The 22,818-nt window shown below is 39.6% G+C and overlaps 2 protein-coding genes across 2 annotated transcripts in view; one reads left to right on the forward strand and one right to left on the reverse strand.

The window, feature by feature from the left end:
* Nucleotides 1-22,818, forward strand: part of pcxb (pyruvate carboxylase b) — a 189,721-nt gene that overhangs the window by 112,647 nt on the left and 54,256 nt on the right. The window lies entirely within an intron of this gene.
* LOC306884446 (leucine-rich repeat and fibronectin type-III domain-containing protein 4-like) lies at nucleotides 1,193-15,541 on the reverse strand. Its single transcript, XM_079440295.1, has 2 exons — nucleotides 13,792-15,541; nucleotides 1,193-2,807 (listed from the first exon to the last, which is right to left on the reverse strand). The coding sequence occupies exons 1-2, from the start codon at nucleotides 15,519-15,521 to the stop codon at nucleotides 1,583-1,585; spliced, it is 2,955 nt and encodes a 984-aa protein (XP_079296421.1). The 5' UTR covers nucleotides 15,522-15,541; the 3' UTR covers nucleotides 1,193-1,582.

A 22,818-nucleotide genomic window follows, 5' to 3' on the forward strand; every position in this document is an offset into this window, starting at 1 on the left:
AGTAATGTAGCACTTACAATTTGCACCATTCACTGACATTGTAAATGCCTCAAAGATTTGTTTGTGATGAGCTGAAATTAATGAGTTTAAATTAATTTTTGTGGTCAACATATTGCCATGAATGTGGTCAGTTAAGCTTAACTTGTAATAACCCCAGAATATTCCTTTAAGGATATAAAGTCAAGGTAACAATGGTTGCTTTGGCAAAATATGATACAGTATTAAACAGATATTAATATGGTTATTAATATCAGTGGTTCCCTTATTTTAATCTTCATTTCTATACTCGGTAAAAAATCATTTTAACACTTAATGACATTGACATTGAGTTTACTCCAAAAAAAAACCTTATCTTTGTTTTTCACTGCTAGTATATTTCATGAAAAACAAAAAGAAACATTTCTGGCAAAACAGCTCATTATTGTCCTTTTCATCCATTTCTCCAAACAAAACATATTTTAAAACAGAATTTATTCATTTATTCTGTGGTTTTGGAATGGCATTTTTTTTTTTTTTATGAATTTCTTTCTTCTATAATAGTCCAGCATCCTTGCCGCCAACATAATAGTCACAGAACACATTCCTGTACTGGATAGTGGTGGTCACATGATAGAGTAGATCCAGTGGTGTCATAAAATTACTTTTGATTATTTTTTTTGTTCATTAATCCACCCACTCACCTACACACTTACAAACACATACACACATACAGGCTCACGCACAAAATATCAATTGTCAGTCAATGCCCATCTATGCTTTAAAAGTGTTCCAAATCATGCCACCATTGTTCAGTTTGCACACTTTCACTTTCCTTGCAGTTTGCATCCTCTACATTCCACATTTGCTTTAATACCATTGTTGCAGTTATCAATTAATCTCCTCCGATCGATTGTGCATGAGTCGGCACGTCCGCTTGCTGGCCTTGTCCCTGTAATGCACGTGGCCAAAGGAAAATGAATCATCATATTTCCCCAAGGTCCACGTGAGTTAGAAATCAGCTTCCGTGGGCCTGCTTATATTTAGTCATGTGTTTTTGTTTGTTTGTTTTTTTTACATTGACTGCCATTTTAAAAGAAATATAGTTTGTGGTTCTCCAAAATTCACTGACAAACCAGACTGTTTGTATGTTTTTTTTGGAGTCTTGACTTTTATATCTGCTGTCTATACCCTTGCTGCTTTTTTTTTTCTTTCTGGAATAATCCATCAATATTATTTGAGATCTTCAACAACTTTAGTTCTGAAGAGCCAGTCTAAAATCATCCAATGACTTATCTGGCTTAACTGGTCTCTCAGCCTGGTCAAGCTGGTCTTCAGCTGGTTTTGCTGGTGTCACAGGCTGCCTGGCTGGCAAGTACTCCAAACCCCTCTAAAAGCAGCAAACTAGATCGCATTCCCAAACCAGAGAGCAGCTAAGACCACCAAACCAGCATTTGTTTTTTTTACCCCCTATGGTTCAGCCTCACAATAACTTTACCACATTTTTAGCTCTCCTTTAAACTGTTTTCTCCTTCCGCATCCATCTTTTGGTCCTAACAGCCTGTCTCTTCATTTATCTACTGTGTCTCATCTGTTTTCTCTTTCGCTACACCACACTCTCCTCAAGTTCTTCTGCCTTTTCGTTGTCCTTTTCTTTATCCTTCAGCCACTGGTTCTTTGAATTTGTTGTAACCTCTGCTTTCGGAGGGTTGGAATTTGAGTTGGTGGCCTTGTAGGCACGGATGTATCCCCCTGCATGCTGCATGTGGAAATCGTCGCTACCGCTGCTGGTTGTTGAGGTGCTTGTTGCTGAAGTGCACTGGACAAGCATGCCATGTAACGACTGGCTCCGTTTGGTCCAGATTACGCTAAATCTTTTGGCATAACTGTAGCAGGCTGTTGTGGAGATTTCACCCATGTCGAATGATGAGCTTCTCTTGTAGCGCAGGGCACTGTGAGGAGGACTCTCGCGGTACAACACAGGGCTCTGATAGGCCAGTGAGGAATTCCACTGGCTCTCTGGTCCTCCCCGACGGACTACAACGCCGCCTCCTGTGCTGAACCGCCTGTCACGACTGTATGTAGGGGGCATAGCCAAGCTTAAAATGGCCTGTTTACTTGTGTCCACATTGGTAGGACGCAGTTTGAGCGGTTTCGCTCCTAATTGTCGTGACGGACGTGGCAGTGTGGAGGGGGAATGATTACTGGGGGTATAATACAAAGACATTTGCTCTTTCTCCAGCTTGTACGGAGGAAGAGGCCTGACAGACCCCATCTCAACTTCTAGTCCTGCCCTGAACTGTTCCAGATTGACTTTGGGCTTTGGGAGGGTTTTTGGTTTCACTTTGGAAGTTGGTTTGGGCGGTGACCCCAACCCTCCCTCTGCCACTTTTCGTTTTTGAACAAGCCCATTGGGCAGTACCACCATCATCACATTCCCATTTCCATTACTCTGAGAAAAGACATCGGCTCCCTTGGCAGGAAGAGGTGGGGAGTCTGTTCCTGAGCAGCCTACATCCTCGCCTATTTCATGATGATTGTCATGGTTGCTGCACACACGGTGACGTACCATCAGTGCCACGGTAAACACTAACAGTGTTACCACAACAACTCCACCAACCAGAATTGTAAGAGTCCCGCCAAGGAAGTGGGCTTGAAGCGAACGGCAGTCTGGGTAATTGTCCTTAGTGCTAAACTGGGTGCAACCAAGGACCTTTGTGGCGGCCATGGAAGTGACTGTGTCATCAAAAATGGCTAGCACGCACAAATTGTAGTCTGAGCCAGAGACCAGGTTTTTCAGTAGAAAGCTGTCACTCGTGGGGGGCAGAATCCTGAAAGTGGAGGGGAGGGAGAGAGAGAAAGAGAGAAAGAAAGAGCGGATGGTAAGTAACCTGTAGCAATTACCTTCTCCCCATACCATCACAACAAAACAGCATTTTGCTTAGACTCATGTTCCTTTATTCTCTTGTCCGTAGCACAAAAGCCTACACTAACTAACTTAATGGAAATATACTGGTCTATTCTGGTAAACCACCAGCCAAATTAAGGCCTTCGCAAACAATACCTCTAATATTGACATATAATTACAGGCTCGGATCAAGACCTTGACACATTACAATACTGCTTCAGTTACATTATTAAAACCCCCTTATCCTCCCACATGCAGACGTTTTTTTCTTTATCTTTCTCTCGTGGAAGAAAAGCATCAGCTAATGCCTGCCGTCCACTGGTCCTGATGGGTTTAATTATGTCTCCGCTAAAAATGAAAAGACACCTTAAGTAATGCACATGGAATATTAATTCCAGACAAACACATGATTTGGCAGTGGGCATTTTTTACTGCCTTAATTGTTCAGTTTTGTCCCAGAGTGTTGTCAAAGAAGATTTTTTGTTCTATTTTTTGTCCTCTTTTTTCCAGTTTGTCATTTTATTATATACTTTTTATTATTTAGCAGTTATTATTTATAAAAGAAATAACAAAAATGCTTTAAATTCTTATTTGAGAAGCTTATTATTTAAAAATCCAATTTGACCTTTTTATGACAAGCAAAGGTCAGTTTATGTTTTGTTGTGGTGAAGCTCCCCCAAATGTTATATATATATATATATATATATATATATATATATATATATATATATATATATATATATATATATATATATATATATATACACACACACATATATATTTACATATAAAACCACAATGCCTCCACATACTGTTTGTATACTTTCAACATTAATGAGCCTGTAATGGATGCATGTGTGTAAAAACAATGCAACAAATTAATAATTATTTGATTAATATATTAATAATTTATACATATATTAATTTAGATTAATAATTTACATACCCCCATTTGTTTGGTAAAAGAGGTAGTCCTGCCTCAAACTGACACCCTTGGTTTATAGCAATCTTTTGAAAACACCACAAATGTCACTTTTCAACATTTAGCTGTCTGGCTTATTTACTTGAATTGGCGTACTCTATCTCTGCACATTAAACTGGGATATACTGTACAGTATGATAGAATTTAAAGTTGAAAAAAGTCACTCTAGCCTCATATTGGAGAATCTAACATTTGTTTTCTGATAAAAATGCACAGGCGTAATTTGTTTATTAAATCAATAAGGTTAAAAAAAGACTCTCTCCCACTCTTTCTCTCTTTGTCGAACACACACACAAACACTCTGTCTGCCTGAACTGCTCTGTCATTGGGGTCGGAATCTATTAAGCCCGGCTGTGCTGTAAATTATGAGTTACAGCTCAAGGTCATTCTGTCTGCCCTCTTCTAGCTTTGTATTTCCAGACTCTGTGTAGCTCTGCATGCCCTTGTTGTGTTGTTTTTCAGGCACAGGAAGAGATATACTATTAAAATAAACATGAAACAATGTCTCAGTAGCTGTATCCAAGGCAGTATATTGGAGCTGACATATTTTAGAAGTTACTGACCATACGCTAGTAGGTAAACATCTCTCTACCTGGACATAAAGCTAAACCAGGCATTACCATGGAAAACACGTAGGTGCACTAGATATAGAATGTCTGTAGGTGGATTCCTTTTTTATCTAGATGAGTTGGTGCACTAAGTGTGAATGACAGAGCAATAATGATAGCATTGGTGCATTAATTTGACACGTCAGTTGAATTTGTACTATTTGTGAAACTGGATCCACAAATGTAAAACAACGGGAAAAAAGATACTATAACAACTAATTATATGTCCAGTGGAAATGGGATAGAGAAAGACAAGTGTACTTGGCAGGAAAGTGACAGGCGTCTGTCTCTGTGTGATAAATCAGTGCTAACTGCATTGCAAGCTAGATCCACATATTGACAGGGCAGATCAGTACTGGCTCATGTCCCGTACAAAGTGGATGTGACCTTCAGCAGTCTTAGTGTGTTTATGAGCGTCTGTATTATTTATATTTTCTTGTCTTTTGTTTCTTTTTGATTTGTTTTTGTCCTTTTTTAACATAAATGTTGTAAAGCCTGATACAAGACTGATACTGATACCCAAACTGAGCTCAGCCAAGAAGTCAGAGATTTCAGTATGAACTGAAATATTTCTCATTGAATTCCCACAAGACCAAATTATCTGAGCTGTTGCTATCCATATTAAAGGAATTGTTCACCCAAAATGTAATTTTTCTGTCATCATTTATTCACCTTTATGCTGTTACAGACCTGTTTCCTTTTTAGAACACAGAAGGTGAATTTTTGAAGAATAACTTGGCCACTCTGTTCCATATATTGACGAACTCCAAAATGACAAACAGAATATAAAACTGTCATAAAATAGGTTCATTTGTTGTCTTCTAAAATATAGCTTTGTGTGAGGAACCGACTAAAATGTACACTACCGCTCAAAATTTTGGAGGTCTGTGATTTTTTTTTTTTTTTTTTTAAGAACTTAAAGGAAGACTCCACTTTTTTTGAAAATAGGCTCATTTTATAACTCCCCTAGAGTTAGACAGTTGAGTTTTACCATTTTTGAATCCATTCAGCCGATCTCCGGGTCTGGTGGTAGCACTTTTATCTTAGCTTAGCATAGATCATTGAATCGGATTAGACTGTTAGCTCAAAAATGACCAAAGAGTATCGATAATTTTCCTGAAAAAAGCAAAACTAAGCAAAACCAGACCTATAATCTGTTAATAATTCAGAGCAGTTTCACTGTCACCAAACAATAGTGAGTTAAAAACAGTAATACAATAAAAAAGAAGAAAATTACAAATAGTAGGACAAATACAATAGAAAAAGATACAAATTAAACAATTTAGCCTACTAAAAATAATAGCCTACTATACAGAAACTGAATAAAGTAATCAGATGTAAACATTAAACACTGAGTAGTCTTCACTGTGTAAATTAACTATACATTGTATCTTATTACAGTTACTAAAGTTATTCAATGAAAAGCAGGTAATGATTCTCTTCATTTCTTTGTTTGATTAACATTAAATGACAGAGAGTAACAGGTCTTTTAAGCTGCTGTCACTTTAACAGCGAATGCACCAATCTAGTATACTGACAAGCGATCAATTACTTTTCCAACTGTTTGTGTTCACTTAAAACATAACAAACTGCTTTTAAGTGAAAATCCACCAATGCTAACATTTTGACATATTTTTGTGTGTATTTAAATGCACACTTGTAGTCCAAAGTAGCCTGTACTTGTCCATGTGAATCAGGCATGGTTACATATCTCTTGTAATCTAATGAATTCAAGGACAGATACAGTAGGGGATGGATGTTAAGGTTTTCACTGATAAACAGCTTTTTTGGCAATAACTTCAGGATATTTAGCTTAATAGCTTAAGCTTTTGTTTACCATGTATGGAGGAAAGTCAAAAGGGTTTGGAGCAACATGAGGGTGACTAAGTGATGGCTATTTTTATGGTGAACTGTCACTTTAATTTTATAGCTCTATAATGTTACTGTACCATATGTCAAGAATTGTCTCATTTTGTCTATTTTTTTTCTCTCCTCAGTTGATATGAAATTGAAAAATGATTGAGAACTCCATTAGGTCTCCTGAGCTTTATAGTATATCAGCCATTGAGCAATAAAATTTTCTTCTGGATTGTCAGCACTCGTAACGTTTCAGAAGAGTGAGTTTGACCTTTTCTTCGTGCCTTTAATTTGTGTGTCTGAATTTGTGAGATGGAACTGCACAAATTCAGATTTTTGCCTTGTCATACGTCAACACACACATACACATCCATTCTGCAGTAAAAACTGACAGGGAAATGTTTTGTGAAACTGGTGACACAGAAACAGTCAATTATTAGAAAACTCTAATAATAGAGAGAGAGAGAGAGAGAGAGAGAGAGGTAGGATGGAGCCTGAACGAAAGGGAAGGAGACAGAAAAGACTTTCATCTTTTGTCTCCACTTACTTAATCTTCATAAACAGACTGCTTTTATTCTCTAAACTCAACCCTGCCTATTTCTTGTCACACTCTTTCCTCCCATCCTCACCCAGTTAATGTCAGTCTTTTTCTCTCTTGCTTCCCTCCACAGGATCTACCTCTTTCTTTTTGCAATTCCTCTGTGTATCCACTGAGATACCTTTTCTGCTGTTTCTTGTACTTGAGAAAAAGCTATACATCCAGGCACCAAACCAAAGCCAAGATAAAAGCTTTCCCTTTACCTGTAATCTCTCTCATTCTCGATTTTTCACTCTCTGCTCCTCTTCCCGTTGTTGTGGTGGCCGTCAGGAAGATAGGTTGTGACATACTTATTGGCACTGCAGTTTAAGCTCATTTAAAGACTTCATTATTCTATCCCTTGAGCCCTCTGTCAAACTCTCTATCGCTATCTCTGTCCCACCCCTCTTCTTTATTTCCCATTCCCTCTTTCTGTCTCTCTCTCTCTCCCTGCCAACCCCCCTGTCAGATTCAATGTCTGTGGAGTCAGAAGCTTGTAATTCTCCTACACCACATACACACATTCACTCCCTCTTGGCCCCTTAATGAAGGACAGACAGCAAGAGGGCGTATGTCACTTGCCATGTGTATAGATAATGTCTCAGGGAAGTGCAAGATGTATCGAACATGCTCTGAAAATGTCTGACAACGACTGGGCTGAAGCTGCTGCCAGAGCCACAGACACTGATAACATGAGAAAGCAGTCGGACTGCCTTTGCCTCAGGTTCAACATGAAGCTCATTATTATCACGATTCATGCTGACAAGAATCAGCGCATGGCATATTCATTATTGCAATGCTGTTAAATGTCATATTAAATGGGTTATATAAGCTGGCTATGAATGCACATAAGTGGATTTCTGAACAATTAACCTGTAATGTGACAGTAGATCATATTTAAAAGCCTGTTTTTGAGCCCTTTTGAAATTCCAATCCTTCACTTTAATGTCACTTTCAGTGAAGTATTCTTCAAATCCAGATTTAGTCAACATATGCTATTCTAGTTAATTTCCCAAAAAATGGTTCACTAAACTCAGTGACACGATTCATCTGTGGTGACTCATTCTCAGTGACCCGATAAAGCACTAAACAGCAGTGGCACAGTTTTTGTAGTTGAAGACTTGGAGTTCATGTTTGATCTTAAGACGTTAATTTTCACTAACAAGATATTATTATAAGTTACTTAATGAATTGTCTGCTAAAACATGTACATTTATTTGTGAATAGATGTATTTTGCTTTATTGGGGTTAAAAGGTTAGTCCACACAAAAATGAAAATTCTGTCATTAATTACTCACCCTCATGCCGTTCCAAACCCGTAAGACCTTTATTCATCTTCAGAATACAAATTAAGATATTTTAATGAAATCCAAGAGCTTTCTGACCCTGCATAGACAGCAACTCAACTACCGCATTCAAGGCCCAGAAAGGAAGTAAGGATAAGGAGTAAAATAATCCATCAGTGGTTCAACCTTAATTTTATGAAGGTACGAGAATGCTTTTTGTGCGAAAATAAAATAAAAATAACAACTTTATTAAACATTTTCTTCTCTTCTATAGTCTTCTAGTCTTCGACGTGTGTTCACGAGAGTACTACTTCACATGTGTGTGGTGCTGCTAATGCAGGAGCCAACGTTCTGACATAGAACCCGGATGCGCTGCACCTTGTTTACAAGCAGAGGAAGATGCACGCTGTACATAAAACAGTGTTCATAAACATGTTTGAAAATTTTGACAGAGAAGATCACTTGCTCACTATTTGCTCAACCTTACTTATTTGAACCATAACTAACAGAGATGGACGTTCTACGTCATAACACTGGCTCCTTCGTCAGCAGCACCACACGCATGCGTCGTATTACTAATACAAAAAAGTATTCTTGTAGCTTCGTAAAATTAAGGTTGAACCACTGATATCACATGGACTATTTTAATGATGTCTTTACTACCTTTCTGGGCCTTGAACGTGGCAGTCTATGTCTAGAAAATCTTAATTTGTGTTCCGAAGAAGAACAGGTTTGGAACGACATGAGGGTGAGCAATTAATGACAGAATTTTTATTTTTGGGTGAACTAACCCTTTAATTTGTATTAGTTCATAATGGAAATGTGAAATATACTACTAATATATATATATACAGTATATATGTATATATATATATATATATATATATATATATATATATACAGTGCCCTCCAAAAGTATTGGAACGGTAAAGACAAAAATTGCTCTGTTGGCTGTGGAGTCAAGACATTTACAAATATGATTAAAATATGAATATGAGACAAAAATACAGAATGTCACATTTTATTATTGGGTGATTCAACACATAGATGTTTTACCAGCTAAGAAGTTCAGCACTTTTAGAGTTTCATCCCCCTATCTGATGTGAGCATAAGTATTGGAACAGTTTCCTCACAGATCTTTCTAAGTGATCAGCTGTGTCCTGTTGCATTAATTCTTCAGATATTAAAAGCAGGGAATGTGTTGTATCAGTTATATCCATTACTTCTGCATTCTGAATCCTGCAATCGATGATGACACACACAAACCAGGATGAAGATGAGGGAGCTGACTTTGAGAGAAAAGCCAGCAATTTGGATGCTAAAAGAAAAGAGGAAGTCAATTAGAGCTATAGAAAAAACAAAGGGCATGGAGAAATCAAGAGTTTGGAAGTCACTAGCGACACCAGAAACCAACAACGACCTGATTAGCTGAGAAAACAACAGTAGTTGATGACAGCCAAATCATAATAGCTGTGAAAATGAATCCTAAAAGACGTGTCTGTAAAATCACCAATAACTTCCAGAAAGCTGGGGTGATGCTCTGACAATTTACTGTCCTCAGGAGACTTTGACACAGAATTACAGATGCTACACAGCAAGATACAAACCTCTGACCAGCACCAAAAATATAAAGGCAAGATTAGAGTTTGCAAAAAAGCACAAAGGTGAGCCAGAAGTGTTTTGGAACTGTGTTTATGGACCGATGAGACAAAGATAAACCTTTATCTAAGTGAAGGGAAAGCAAACTATGGAGAAAAAAGGGAACTGCAAATGATCCCAAGCATACAGCCTCATCTGTATAGCATGGTGGAGGTGGTGTCGTGGTATGAGCATGCATGGCTGCCTCTGGAAGAGGCCCTCTCAACTTTACTGATGACTTAATGTATGATGATGACAGTAGCAGAATGAATTTGGAAGGGTACAAAACCATCTTGCCTACCAATATTCAAGAAAATGCCACCAGATTCATTGGGAAGTGTTTCATATTCCATCAGGACAATGACCCTAAACACCCTGCCAGTTCAGTCAAGGAATTTATAAGGGCAAAGAAATGGAAAGTCTTAGATTGCCCAAGTCAATCTCCAGATTTAAATCCGATTGAACATGAATTTCACCAGCTGAAGAGGAGAGTAAAAGGTAGAAACTCCCCCAAAAAAGCAACAATTGGAATTGGCTGCATTAAAGGCTGGGAAAAGTATTTCAAAGGATGAGACCAAGAGTCTGGTGATTTATATGGGTCACAGACTCACTGCTGTGATTGTGCACAAGGGATCTGCAACTAAATAATAGCTTTTAATCTTTTATATCTGCCTTATGTTCTACTGTCCCAATACTTATGCTCACATCAATGATTGGGATGAACTCTAAAAGAGCCGTTCTTTTTATTTGGTAAAACATGTATGTGTTGAAACAGCTAATAATAAAATGTGACATTTCTGTAGTTTTGTCTCATATTCATCTTTTAATCATATTTGCAAATGTCTTGACTCCACAGCCAACAGAGCAATTTTGTCTTTACTGTTCCAATACGTATGGAGGGGAATGTATGTATATATATATATATATATATATACACAGCGGGTAAAATACATATTGAACACATCACCATTTTTCCCAGTAAATACAGTATTTCTAAAGATGCTGTTGACTTGAATTTGATGCTTGTTGAATTTTCACCAGATGTCTGTAACAACCAAAGTAATCTATACATACACAGAAAACAATACAAATAAGTTCAGAAATTAAGTTATGTGTAATAAAATGGAATTATATATACGTGTGTGTGTGTGTGTGTGTGTGTGTGCGCGTTTTTGTGACAAATGATGACATAAATTTGTATAATGACACAGGTATGACATAGGTATATCAAGATGAAGGTGACTTTTCAGGACATTGCCCCATGTCCCCACTTTTCAAAACGCTTATAAATCCTACAGAGTGAGTTTTTTGGGGGGAAAGCTGAAATGCACAGTCTCCTGTGAGGGCTAAGTTCAGGTGTAGGGTAGGTATAGGGCAATAGTACATACAGTTTGTACAGTATAAAAACCATTACGCCTATGGGATGTCCCCAATTCTCACAAAAACAAACGTGTGTGTGTGTGTGTGTGTATTTGGAACTTAGGGCTGGAACTTGGGTTAGGCAAATTTCAGAACTGAAAAAAATGGCTTCCTTTTAATTCATGAGTCTAAATTTTAATTGAACTGGACACATCAATCGCACAGGACTTTCAATTGTAGCAAATTAGTATCTGGTTGTTCATCTTTTTGCATAAATGTCTGTCTATTCATAAGGCTTATCAACTTTCAGGCTCCATGGTTTTTAAAAAAAAAAATCAAAATTTACAAAGTTTTCTCAAACCAACATTTAGGGATTGTCTGAATAAACTTGAATTTTCTTGTAAAAAAAATAGTTATATAGGTTTTGTTTTAGTTAAATTCTACTTCCTTAAATTCAAATTCCAAGCTCCATCTTTAATTCATCCATCCATCCATCCATCCATCCATCTTCTTCCGCTTATCCGGGGCCGGGTCGCGGGGGCAGCAGTCTAAGCAGAGATGCCCAGACTTCCCTCTCCCTAGACACTTCCTCCAGCTCTTCCGGGGGGACACCGAGGCGTTCCCAGGCCAGCCGGGAGACATAGTCTCTCCAGCGTGTCCTAGGTCTTCCCCGGGGTCTCCTCCCAGTGGGACGCGCCCAGAACACCTTCCCGGGAAGGCGTCCAGGAGACATCCGGAACAGATGCCCGAGCCACCTCAGCTGACCCCTCTCAATGTGAAGGAGCAGCGGCTCTACTCTGAGCTCCTCCCGAGTGACCGAGCTTCTCACCCTATCTCTAAGGGATCGCCCAGCCACCCTGCGGAGAAAGCTCATTTCAGCCGCCTGTATCCGGGATCTTGTCCTTTCGGTCATGACCCAAAGCTCATGACCATAGGTGAGAGTAGGAACGTAGATTGACCGGTAAATCGAGAGCTTCGCCTTGTGGCTCAGCTCTTTCTTCACCACGACAGACTGGTACATCGACCGCATTACTGCAGAAGATGCACCGATCCGTCTGTCAATCTCCCGTTCCATCCTTCCCTCACTCGTGAACAAAACCCCAAGATACTTAAACTCCTCCACTTGAGGCAGGAACTCTCCACCAACCTGAAGTGGGCAAACCACCCTTTTCCGACTGAGGACCATGGCCTCGGATTTGGAGGTGCTGATTCTCATCCCAGCCGCTTCACACTCGGCTGCAAACCGTCCCAGTGCCTGTTGAAGGTCCTGGCTTGATGAAGCTAACACGACAACGTCATCTGCAAAAAGCAGAGACGAAATCGTGTGGTCACCAAACCTGACACCCTCCGGCCCCTGGCTGCGCCTAGAAATTCTGTCCATAAAACTTATGAACAGAACCGGCGACAAAGGGCAGCCCTGCCGGAGTCCAACATGCACCGGGAACAAGTCTGACTGACTGCCGGCAATGCGAACCAAGCTCCTGCTTCGGTCATACAGGCACCGGACAGCCCTTAGTAAAGGTCCCCGGACCCCATACTCCCGGAGCACCCTCCACAGGCCGCCGCGAGGGACACAGTCGAATGCCTTCTCCAAATCCACAAAACACATGTGGACTGGTTGGGCAAACTCCCATGAACCCTCCAGCACCCTGTAGAGGGTATAGAGCTGGTCCAGTGTTCCACGGCCCGGACGAAAACCACACTGTTCCTCCTGAATCCGAGGTTCTACTATCGGCCGTATTCTCCTCTCCAGTACCCTGGCATAGACTTTAATTCTCTAAATCTTTAATTAAAATTCTCAAATTAAATAAGGATGCGGTCCAATCAGCTCCCTTGTTCAGTAGTTAGGGCACTGATCAGGGAGTCTCAATCGCAAAATCCTTCCAGTGCACTGGAACGTTCACTCCCTGAAAAATCCCACAATACACCGCAAAAACTAGGGAACATCGGCGCTCACTATGCTCCCTTACCGGAAATAAAATCATATTTCTGAAGCGTGAAACATAAACCACACGAGTCAACTCGATAAATATAATGACATGCGATAGAAGATTTGAAAAGACAGACCGTTTTTAGTATATTTCAGCATAAACACACATCGCTAGACAGGTAATGAACACATCTAATTAACATTTATAATTAATATTGAGCTGAAATGTTGTAAGAACATGTAACAGAATGATGTGTTTAAAGAGAATAAAAAATCATATCAAAATTAGATTGGTCCTGCCTGTTGTTTATTAATTCAAGAGGGGACGTTCTACTATGTTGTCCGTTGACGCTGTACGTAGTCATGTCACTGAAATACGAGTGATCACTGTCCCAACATGCAGTGAGTCAGGGAACTAACCAATGACCGAATTCGTGTACACAATTACTGATTCACGAGCTCGGGAGCTAGGGAGTTGATTGAGACGCATCCAAAGAATTAAATGCATTCTCAATTCAGTTTTGAATGATGCACAAAACTCACTTCTACAGAATCTATATTCCATTTGTTTCAATTCTTCAACTGAAATCACCTTGTAAATCCATCATGTGCATTTGATCCTAACCCTGATAGCTGATGTCATGGTTTCAGTGTTTACGCTCTTACTCACCTGTAAATTAGTGTCTCATCAGCAGTACAGTTATACTGTATTTGATACATCCACACCAGGCTGGCTCCCATCAGTCGACCCTTATCCCATCTCACTTGTGCTGAGGTAGAGGTCACTCCTTGTACTCCCACCATCTGCTCCTCAACCACTTCGCTGACCACATCCTCACTCTCTGCCTGACCCTCATCCTGTCCCTCCTGGGGGTCACTGTTAGTGTCCAGACCAGGGCTTTGCCCACTGGAAGTCTTCCCTCTGGTGATGTCCGATGATCCTGGGTCACGAGCTAACAATACCGTTCCATTTCCACGATGAGGGAGAGGAATAACCTTTAGATCAACAAGTGAGGTGGCCTCACCAGCAGCATTGATAGCAATGCAAGTGTATGTACCATCATCACGGGCAATGGTCACATGTAGTTCGAGAGTGCCATTTCGGAAAGATGTGGTACGACTGGAATTGCCAATGATGCGGTCATCTGGTGAGACCCAGTGCACCACTGGCTCTGGATCACCAATAGCACGACATTTGAGAGTTGCCCTTTGACCCTCCAAAACCCAGAGTTTGTGTGTATGTCGGGTAATAAGCGGAGGTTCACATGCAAATTCCTCCTCAGGTATAGACCAGAAATAACGTCCCGCTAAATGAAGGGGTGTAGCACACGTTTCCATATCATCACTGCGGATCAGCCTCCTCAACCAAAGCAGTTCACAGTTGCAGTGTAATGGGTTACCCCCAAAATTTAAGTTGATTATGGCATTGTAGGGTGTAGGGCTGATGACCCCCGTCTGGGAGCGAGCGAACAATGGATCGGGTGGTAAAGTCCGTAGGCGATTGGAGGTCATGTCCAACCGTGCTAGTTTGTAGAGCTCACTAAAAGACCCCTCAGCAATCTGGTCAATGAGATTGTGATCTAGGTTCAAAGTGTGCAGACTGGCCATACTCTGAATGGCATCCCAGGGAGCCTTGCGCAGATTGTTATAGGATAAGTCCAAATCCTCTAGAGTGAGTAAAAAGTCATCAAAGGCCTCTGAGGAGATATTGATGAGCTGGTTGTTGTTGAGAATGAGATGCTGCAGGTTTATCATGCCTACTAAGTCGCGTGGGCCCAGCTCTGAGAGTCGGTTGCCATCTAAGTGCAGCGAGCGAAGACTTTCCAGATCTGCAAATGCCAGTGGCCGGATGTGACTGATCGTATTCCGGGACAGTGTCAAATCCACCAGTCCCGTCATGTTGGCAAAGTCAGCCCCACCCACTTCTCGAATGAAGTTATCGGCAAGGCGAAGCTCAACAGTTCGGCGGTCAATGTTTGACGGGACAAAAAGAAGACCTTTGTCGGCACAAAGTGTGCTTAGCGATTCAGAGAGATTCCTGCAGATGCAATGGAAGGGGCACGCCGACACTACACCCCACGTCTCGCCGGCTACAGCTCCTGGAATCTGACTGAAAAGAGCGGGCAGCAAGCAGGCACAAGTGACCAGTGCCAGCCAGTGCAGTAATTGCAGTGGTAGTGTTGGTGAGGATGCGTCTGGGGGTGAGTATCTGCTGGTGAACTTTGGCCACAGCGGAGGAGAGGGTTGATGAAATGCTTCAGAGGGTTTGAGGATATTTTGTTTCAGATGGATGGATGGATGAGAGGGCAATGAGGGGGAGTGTGTGTTCCTGTGAGGATGGCATAAAATGTGGGACGGATGTGGTTTTCTGAATGGCTGAAGGGGTGGGGAGTCTTGCATGGTAGATTGGGGAGTGATCCACAGACCTAGAAAAAGCAGAAAGAGAAAGACATCAGTCATCATGTTTCAAGTGTCAACTTTGTAGTGCTGATGTGTGTGGTTTCTTTAACTCTGAATGAGCTCATGCAGTTGCACTCCACAGAAATGTCTACGCTTGGGCACCCTGTGCATAACTGCATGTTAAATTTCAGCAAAACCAATGCCATAACCACACTCTCAAACACTGTTGGTGGAAACTGCACATCTATGAACCTCTAAAAAGCATGGAAAGGCCATATAACAATTATTTTACTACTTTTTGGAAGTGGAATCTTGTAAATTTACACTCCCACCTTTCTGTGTGGCAGTTTTCTTTGAAAGAAAAGCTGTTTGCTTCACTTCAAGATGGGCAAACTCTGTTTAAGAAGTTTATTTTTAATGATGTGGAAGCTACATGGTAAAGATAAGGTCAAATATAATATAACAATCTGAACAAATAAATTCAGAATGCAAACATTGTCAGTTTTTGCAATGCACTTGCATGAACAGATGAACTGGTGCGTAAACACGCAGGAAGAGAAAAGAAAAAGAACGAAAGAATCATCACATCACATAAAAATGCTAATTACAGGTTTGAGACTGAAAAATCTATAATATCTGTAATTTGATCTCTTGCGCCAATTTGTCCCTTGCACTGAGTTGTCACCGTAAAATATGGGTTTCAACCCAGACATGAAGCTAAAGAGGTATTAAGTTCTTTGAGAGTGTACATCACACTTTTGTCCTACATTAGCGCATTCAGCAAATACTCTTTAACTGTGTCACTTAACACTAAGTGCATGTAATCATGCAGGTACAAGCCAAGGAAGACAGCGATCAGATTCAGCAAGAAATGTTCCATCTGTTGAATGTATACTGAGAATCTGGACCATAGCTCAGACGAGATGACTTACAAATCAAACATTCTGTCTTCCTCAGTGTTGGGAAATAGCCTACTAAAAATAGTGACACTACTAACTCAAATACATTTTTCATTTATGTGACATTTAAAATAATGTAGCTTTTCCAACAAGGTACTTTTGCACTGTAGTGCAACTAAATGCTACATACAATAGCTGGTTTTAATGCAGCGTTATATTTTGTAAGCTTTACAGCCTTAAACATCCTTCTGTCTACAGTAAATATATGTTGTTTAAAACAGATTTATTGTAGTGAGATGGTTTGTTCGAAACAGTCTTGTTTCTCATATGTATCCTTAAAGTCTGATTCATAATCATTTTAAATAGTTCTCTCTCTTACACAGGGGTTAGACAAAATTATGTGGACACCCATTGTAATAATATTTATATTTTCATTGTCTATGTTCTCTAGTTTGTATATTAGTGTAGTGGTATATATAGTGTATAAGTTGTGTTCAGAAGTGTTTAATACAAATGGTCTGTGAAGTGACTTTTCAGACTTCCAAAAAGAACAAATCATGGAAGCCCATTTAGCAGGAGCGTTTTTAATCTTAAAAGCCCAGTTGTTTGGTGTTTGAAGAACAACCGCCTTTATGATTATGGAGTAGTACACAAAATACGACATGACTTCATCTGCAAAACAGAAAAGTGTTTGAAGCCTGAAAGTGAATGATAGGGACTGTCTAACACAAGAAGGACTGTGTTCAAACAACACAGAACTACTGCAGCAAAGTGACAGCAAGCTTGCAATATTCATCTTAAAGACCCTGTTTCCACAAAAACCAACCACAGAAAATTTCACAAAGCCAACATCAACAAGAGCTGTAATTTCTAAAACTTTAATCGCAGACACCAGTGCTAAGATGCAAAAAAGATGTAGTCATGATCGTTAAAATTAGAAGTTGGAGCTCAATTGCCAGCTCAATCACCTGACTTAAATAGTATCAAAACCACTGTGGGCAGTTTAGAGGAGAAGAGTCAGAAGCCAATTCTTCCTCCATCATTTCTAAGCAACTGGCAGATGTTCTGATAGATGGCATTCCACTGGAGACCGTTCACAATGTGTATGAATCTTTTCTAAGAGGGTTGGAGGCTGTATTAACGGCAAATGGTGGTGAAACACCTTAGTAAAGAAATGTTGCCTATTTCCCAGGTCTTCAACCCCTGTATGTAGAGTTGGGAAGTCTGATTCATTCTAACAAATCAGTTTCTCCTGCTTGGTCTTCTCTCTCTTATACAGTATTGGAAAGTTATATTTACTGTAGTGAAGAGGTTCGTTCAACATGGTTCACATAAATGAACAGAAAATAAAGAGTTCCTACTTTGAGCCCCAGCACTACATTTTGTTTCTTTTTTGTTATTATTTATTATTATTTATTTTATTTTTTTTGGAGGAATATTTTGTTAAATGTTGTTGTTCATTACTTATGTCATATATTAATTTGTACTCTTGATTTTTTTATTTGTATATTTAGAGTATATGTTTCAAAAAGTTATATATTTTTCAAAGTAATTGCCCTTAGCTTATTTTTAGTAGTTTTTAGTAGCTAACTTTTTTTTCCAACAATAAACTGACTTTAGTTTAATTAGCTTAGCAAGCCGAATCTTCAAAGAAACATCCCCAGCATTGCTCACGTCAGACTCACATCTGTATCAGTGATCTTTAAATAACCATTCCCAACTGTTTGTGTCCATGCAGTACTTCACATACCCGTGAATACACCTCATTAGTAGAGTTTGTGCTTGCTCACCCCTCTTCGATATTATTAACAGTACAGCAGTAATTATGCAAATTTCAAACCGACAAGATAATAATTTTTGCAAAGTCATTACACTGAAAAATGCAGATAAATATAACCAGGGAACAATCAGACTTTACTCAATTAAGCTTGTTTTTCAGCACATTACTCATTAAATAGTGGCAGATTATTATTTTGTGATTATATAACAAAATTAGGTGAGTCCTCAGTGAAAGTGCAGAAATGGGAGGGATCTTGAACATTTATAATGTTCACATAGAAAGTGCCCGATTAAACCTCATGATTAAATTGATTACTATATTGATTGGACAACCAATCCTGAAAGATTCTTACAGAGACCATTAAGATTCTTCTAACAGCATTATGGTTATGAACAATAACTAACTATGGTATTTGGCAGCAAGTATGGTTGCCATGGTAATTTTTTTTTAAGGGATAAATCATGTGTAACTGGAAATTCTGTCATCATTCTCACCCTCATGTCATTTTAGAACTGTACAACTTTCTTTATTTTGTGGAACATAATTTAAAGATTAGTGTTTTTTGTACATAAAATGTAAGTCAGTGGGGTTCAATGTTCTTTAAATATCTTGTTTTGTGTTCTCTAGAATAAGGAAAGCCATACAGGTGTGGAACAACATGGGTACAACAGTTTCATTTTGGGGAAAGCTATCCCTTTAAGCAATGAAATTCAATGAAGACATATGGGGAATGTCAATGCTCTGTGATTAATAACTAGAGATATGCACTGAGAAATATATTTGTTATGTGTTGGTGGAGGAAGAGGAAAGTGCAACTGAGTGCAGTTTGCAACGTGACTTTTAATGTCTTGTAACTCTGCATTCCCACTCTATAAATCTCTATATTGCTATGCCAAATATCGAATTGATCTGTTTCTTTCTCTTCTCCTGCGTGGTCTTCCTCCGACCTCCTTTGACCTTCCTTCTCCTCTCCCTCCCTCCCTATTTCTTTTCCACGCCCCTCTTTTTCAGTTTCCTTCTATTACCCAGGGTTCTGCTTATCACCTGTGTCCACTCTTCCCATCTGCCCTTGAGGTAACTTGAGAAGTGATGCAACATTAGTTAAGTATCCCTCCCCTCTCTCTCCATCTCCCATTCTCACCATCTTTAGCCACCTGAGAACAGACCAGCCGAAATAGATCTTGTCTCTTTCCTCCATCGATCCGACCGCCCGGGATAGATAGCAGCCCTTCCTCAATATTATCAGGCCTCTTCCTCCTACCATCCTCGCTCCCTCTTTTCTCATCCTCCGCCCTCTGTGTATTTTACTCATATTCGCTATTCAAGTTCAGGACATGCTGATGCTTGTCTTGGTCTAATTTTATCTTCTAGAGCTATCGGTGTGTGTGTGCATGTGTGTGTTGGTAGGGCGTAGATTAGATTAGAATAGAAATTCTGGTAATCCTTTTGTAATCCGTAATGTTATTCATGATTCAGACTGAATGAAAAACTACTGCGAGTGCCTGGCTTTAGAACGTAATAACCCTGTCCATTATGTGTGTGTGTATGTGCGTGTGCATGTGCGTGCGTGTGCATGTGTGTGCGTGTGTATGTCTCATGCTGAACATCTCTCTGCACTTAGCAACTCCCAAAGCCCTCTTTCGCCGACACATTCTGTCCTCAATGCACCCCACCTTTCTCCCCGTATCCCTCGCTGCCTCATATTAAATCAGACACAGAGTTTTGCTGCGGTTGCCAGTGCCAGCTTCAGTGGCCACAAAGCGGATGACCATTTGCTAATGATTATCACATCAATTACGTTCTGTACCACACAAGACTCTGAAGAGAGCTGTCACACACACAAACACACACACAGTGGCTGAAAGACTAACTGAAGCAGCATTGACCGAGTAAGAATCATTAGCATCCTGGCTTAGTTTTACTGACTGGCTGCTCAAGTTTCACAGCAAGATTTTTTTTCTCATTCCAGGAAGGCTCCTTTTTTTTTCTCCAGGGCAGCATGACACCATAAACACAGTGCTCAGAGTCCTGTCATCAAACCAGCAGCTTTACATGTTACTTTTTTATTATTGTAGTCACTGTTATCCAAATCTTGCATTTTATTTTATTATTTTATTTTATTTCATAGGGTATATCTTTAGTTAGTTCGTTCATTTGTTGGTTATTTTTGTTAATTGGTCTAATCTAATAATATTTAGCTAATTCTGTCTACTTTACATATACATACTGTATACATTACATGTAGTTTTAATGTATTATTAGTTCAATTTATTGTACATTGCTTTTCATAATGCATATAGTTCTGGAGCAGATTTACAAAACATAGTGCATTATAAAGCCCCTGTGATGAACAGGCCAGAGGTGACAAAAACCCCATAACATGCTTATGTGATTTTTGCATGCCTTTTAGTAAACAACGACAACTGCATTTTAATTTACAAGAAATTCTGATTTAATTCAATATTGTTTAATTTGGAAATAGTTTAGTCTATAACTCTAGTAGCATTTTGTGGCATTTTATTTTATGGTTTCACTGACTTTCACTGGCCTCTAGCAGTTGATAAGGCTTTTTGCATAGCCAGACAGGTATAAGCAGCACAAGTGGGATGTGGTAATGGTAAGAGGAGTATACTGCAGGGTGCTGCCCATAGAAATGTTTCCCACTAGAACACAATTTATTGTCAACGAGAATGGTCAGAATTTAGAGCAGGCACAATCTCATAAAAGTGATGAGCGATAGAGAAGCGGAGTGCATTTCTGAGACAAGAAAGTCTATAGTACCTGGAGAGAGCTAACCATTAGCATTCAAGGACAGCCGCTTACCTAGCACAGGAAGTATGCATTTTGAAATCTCACCTGAGCCAGAAAGTGACTAATCACTCTGGAGCTGCAGGAAATTACATAATGACTAGGCTGACTGGCTGATGGCAATACACACCATCCCAAAACCTTATCTATCAAGAGCTATGAGTCCATTGCCTGCTTTTATACTAGAAATCTTTAATTGAATGGCTGTCAGTGGGGGGAAATGATGTAGTTACAGCATCCACCAGCAGTGGCTTATTTACATATTTTCACACTAAACAGCAAAAGCTCAATGCTGATCGACAGTAGATCTTTGTGAAATTTCACATTACCCAGTTGTTTTAACGCATCACATTCCATTCAGTTGTAAAACCGGAATTCGGATTGCATATATTTTTTTCAAGAACACTGTAAATTTAACACAGTCTCATCCCAATTCGTCACATATTGACGCTTGGTTTTTGCGTCGCTTTTTGACGCTCAAGGTACCCCTTTCGCGTCACTTTTTGACGTGAAGGGAAGGTAATTTTTTTAAATAGGAAACACTTAGCGTATATTAATCATTTTTAAATAAATTATGCCACTACTTGCATCTGCCTCCTATATCTTGCGTTTTCTTCACAGATGGTAGGTTTAGGGGCAGGGGTTGGGTAAGTCACTATTTTGACTGTTTACATTCAAAAATCACACCTCTACATATATGCAATAATGGCAACCTTATTATGACGATAAAATTCCCAATGGCGCGTTAGCATATCGACGCCGAAAAATTACGCTTCCCTTCACGTCGAAAAGTGACGCTAAAGGGGTACCTTGAGCGTCAAAAAGCGACGCCAAAACCAAAGCGTCAATATGTGACGACTTGGGATGAGACTGGGTTGGTAAATTTAATGGCCGGATAGGAACTAAGCTCTGATGGCTGAATAGTGAAACAAGCAACTTTAGGTGTTGCAATAAATAAAACTATAACGTCATATCTCAAAAAAGTGGCAGCTGTAGTTTTGTTTTTTGTTTTTATACAGGAGGCATATAAATACTTGAGGAGGGTGAATAACAGCATTTTGTATTTGTCAGATGTGATTTTCTGTTTGCTGAGGCAGTCGTTGTAATATTTGTGTGTGCTGGCTGTATTGTGCTTGAATACATGCTTCATGAGGACACAATTGTGTATAATGACATGGGTATTACAACATAAACATTTTATGAGGACACTTCCTGTTAAAAACATACTAAAAAGTGTTTGTTTGTTTTTTATTTGAAAAAATGCCAGTAGTTTTCTGTGAAGGGTGGGGTTGAGGAAAGAAAATACAGTGAGTACAGTACAAAAACCATTACGTCTATGGAGAGTCCCTGTAAACCGTATATACGTCCGAGTGTGTGTGTGTATGTGTGTACTTGTTTACCTATACTTGTGAGGGCCTAATGTCCTCACTTACAGTGAAATAAAATGAAAAACCACTAGTGAGGACATTTTACTGGTCCTCGCTAGTTAAAAAGGCTTCTAAATTAGACAAAACATGTTTAAATCTAGTGCTTTGCACATTTCTGGGTAGGGGATGGGTTAGGCCAGGGGATACAAAACATGATTAACCTTATATAAAAACAGTGGAAGTCTATGCTATGTCCTCACTAATATAGTGAAACAAAGTGTGTGTGTGCGTGCGTGCGTGCGTGTGTGTGTGTGTTTGCAAAAGCGAGAGGAAGACTGAGAGAGCCAGAAAGAAGGTTGAGACAGGTGGCATAGGTCACAATGAGTTTAAGTCTGCATTATGCTATTGTGTGGATATAAAAGATGAGCTGTAGATAGGTGTAG

Source organism: Barbus barbus, assembly GCF_936440315.1.
Source record: "Barbus barbus genome assembly, chromosome: 2".
In the NCBI taxonomy this organism is placed as follows: Eukaryota; Metazoa; Chordata; class Actinopteri; order Cypriniformes; family Cyprinidae; genus Barbus; species Barbus barbus.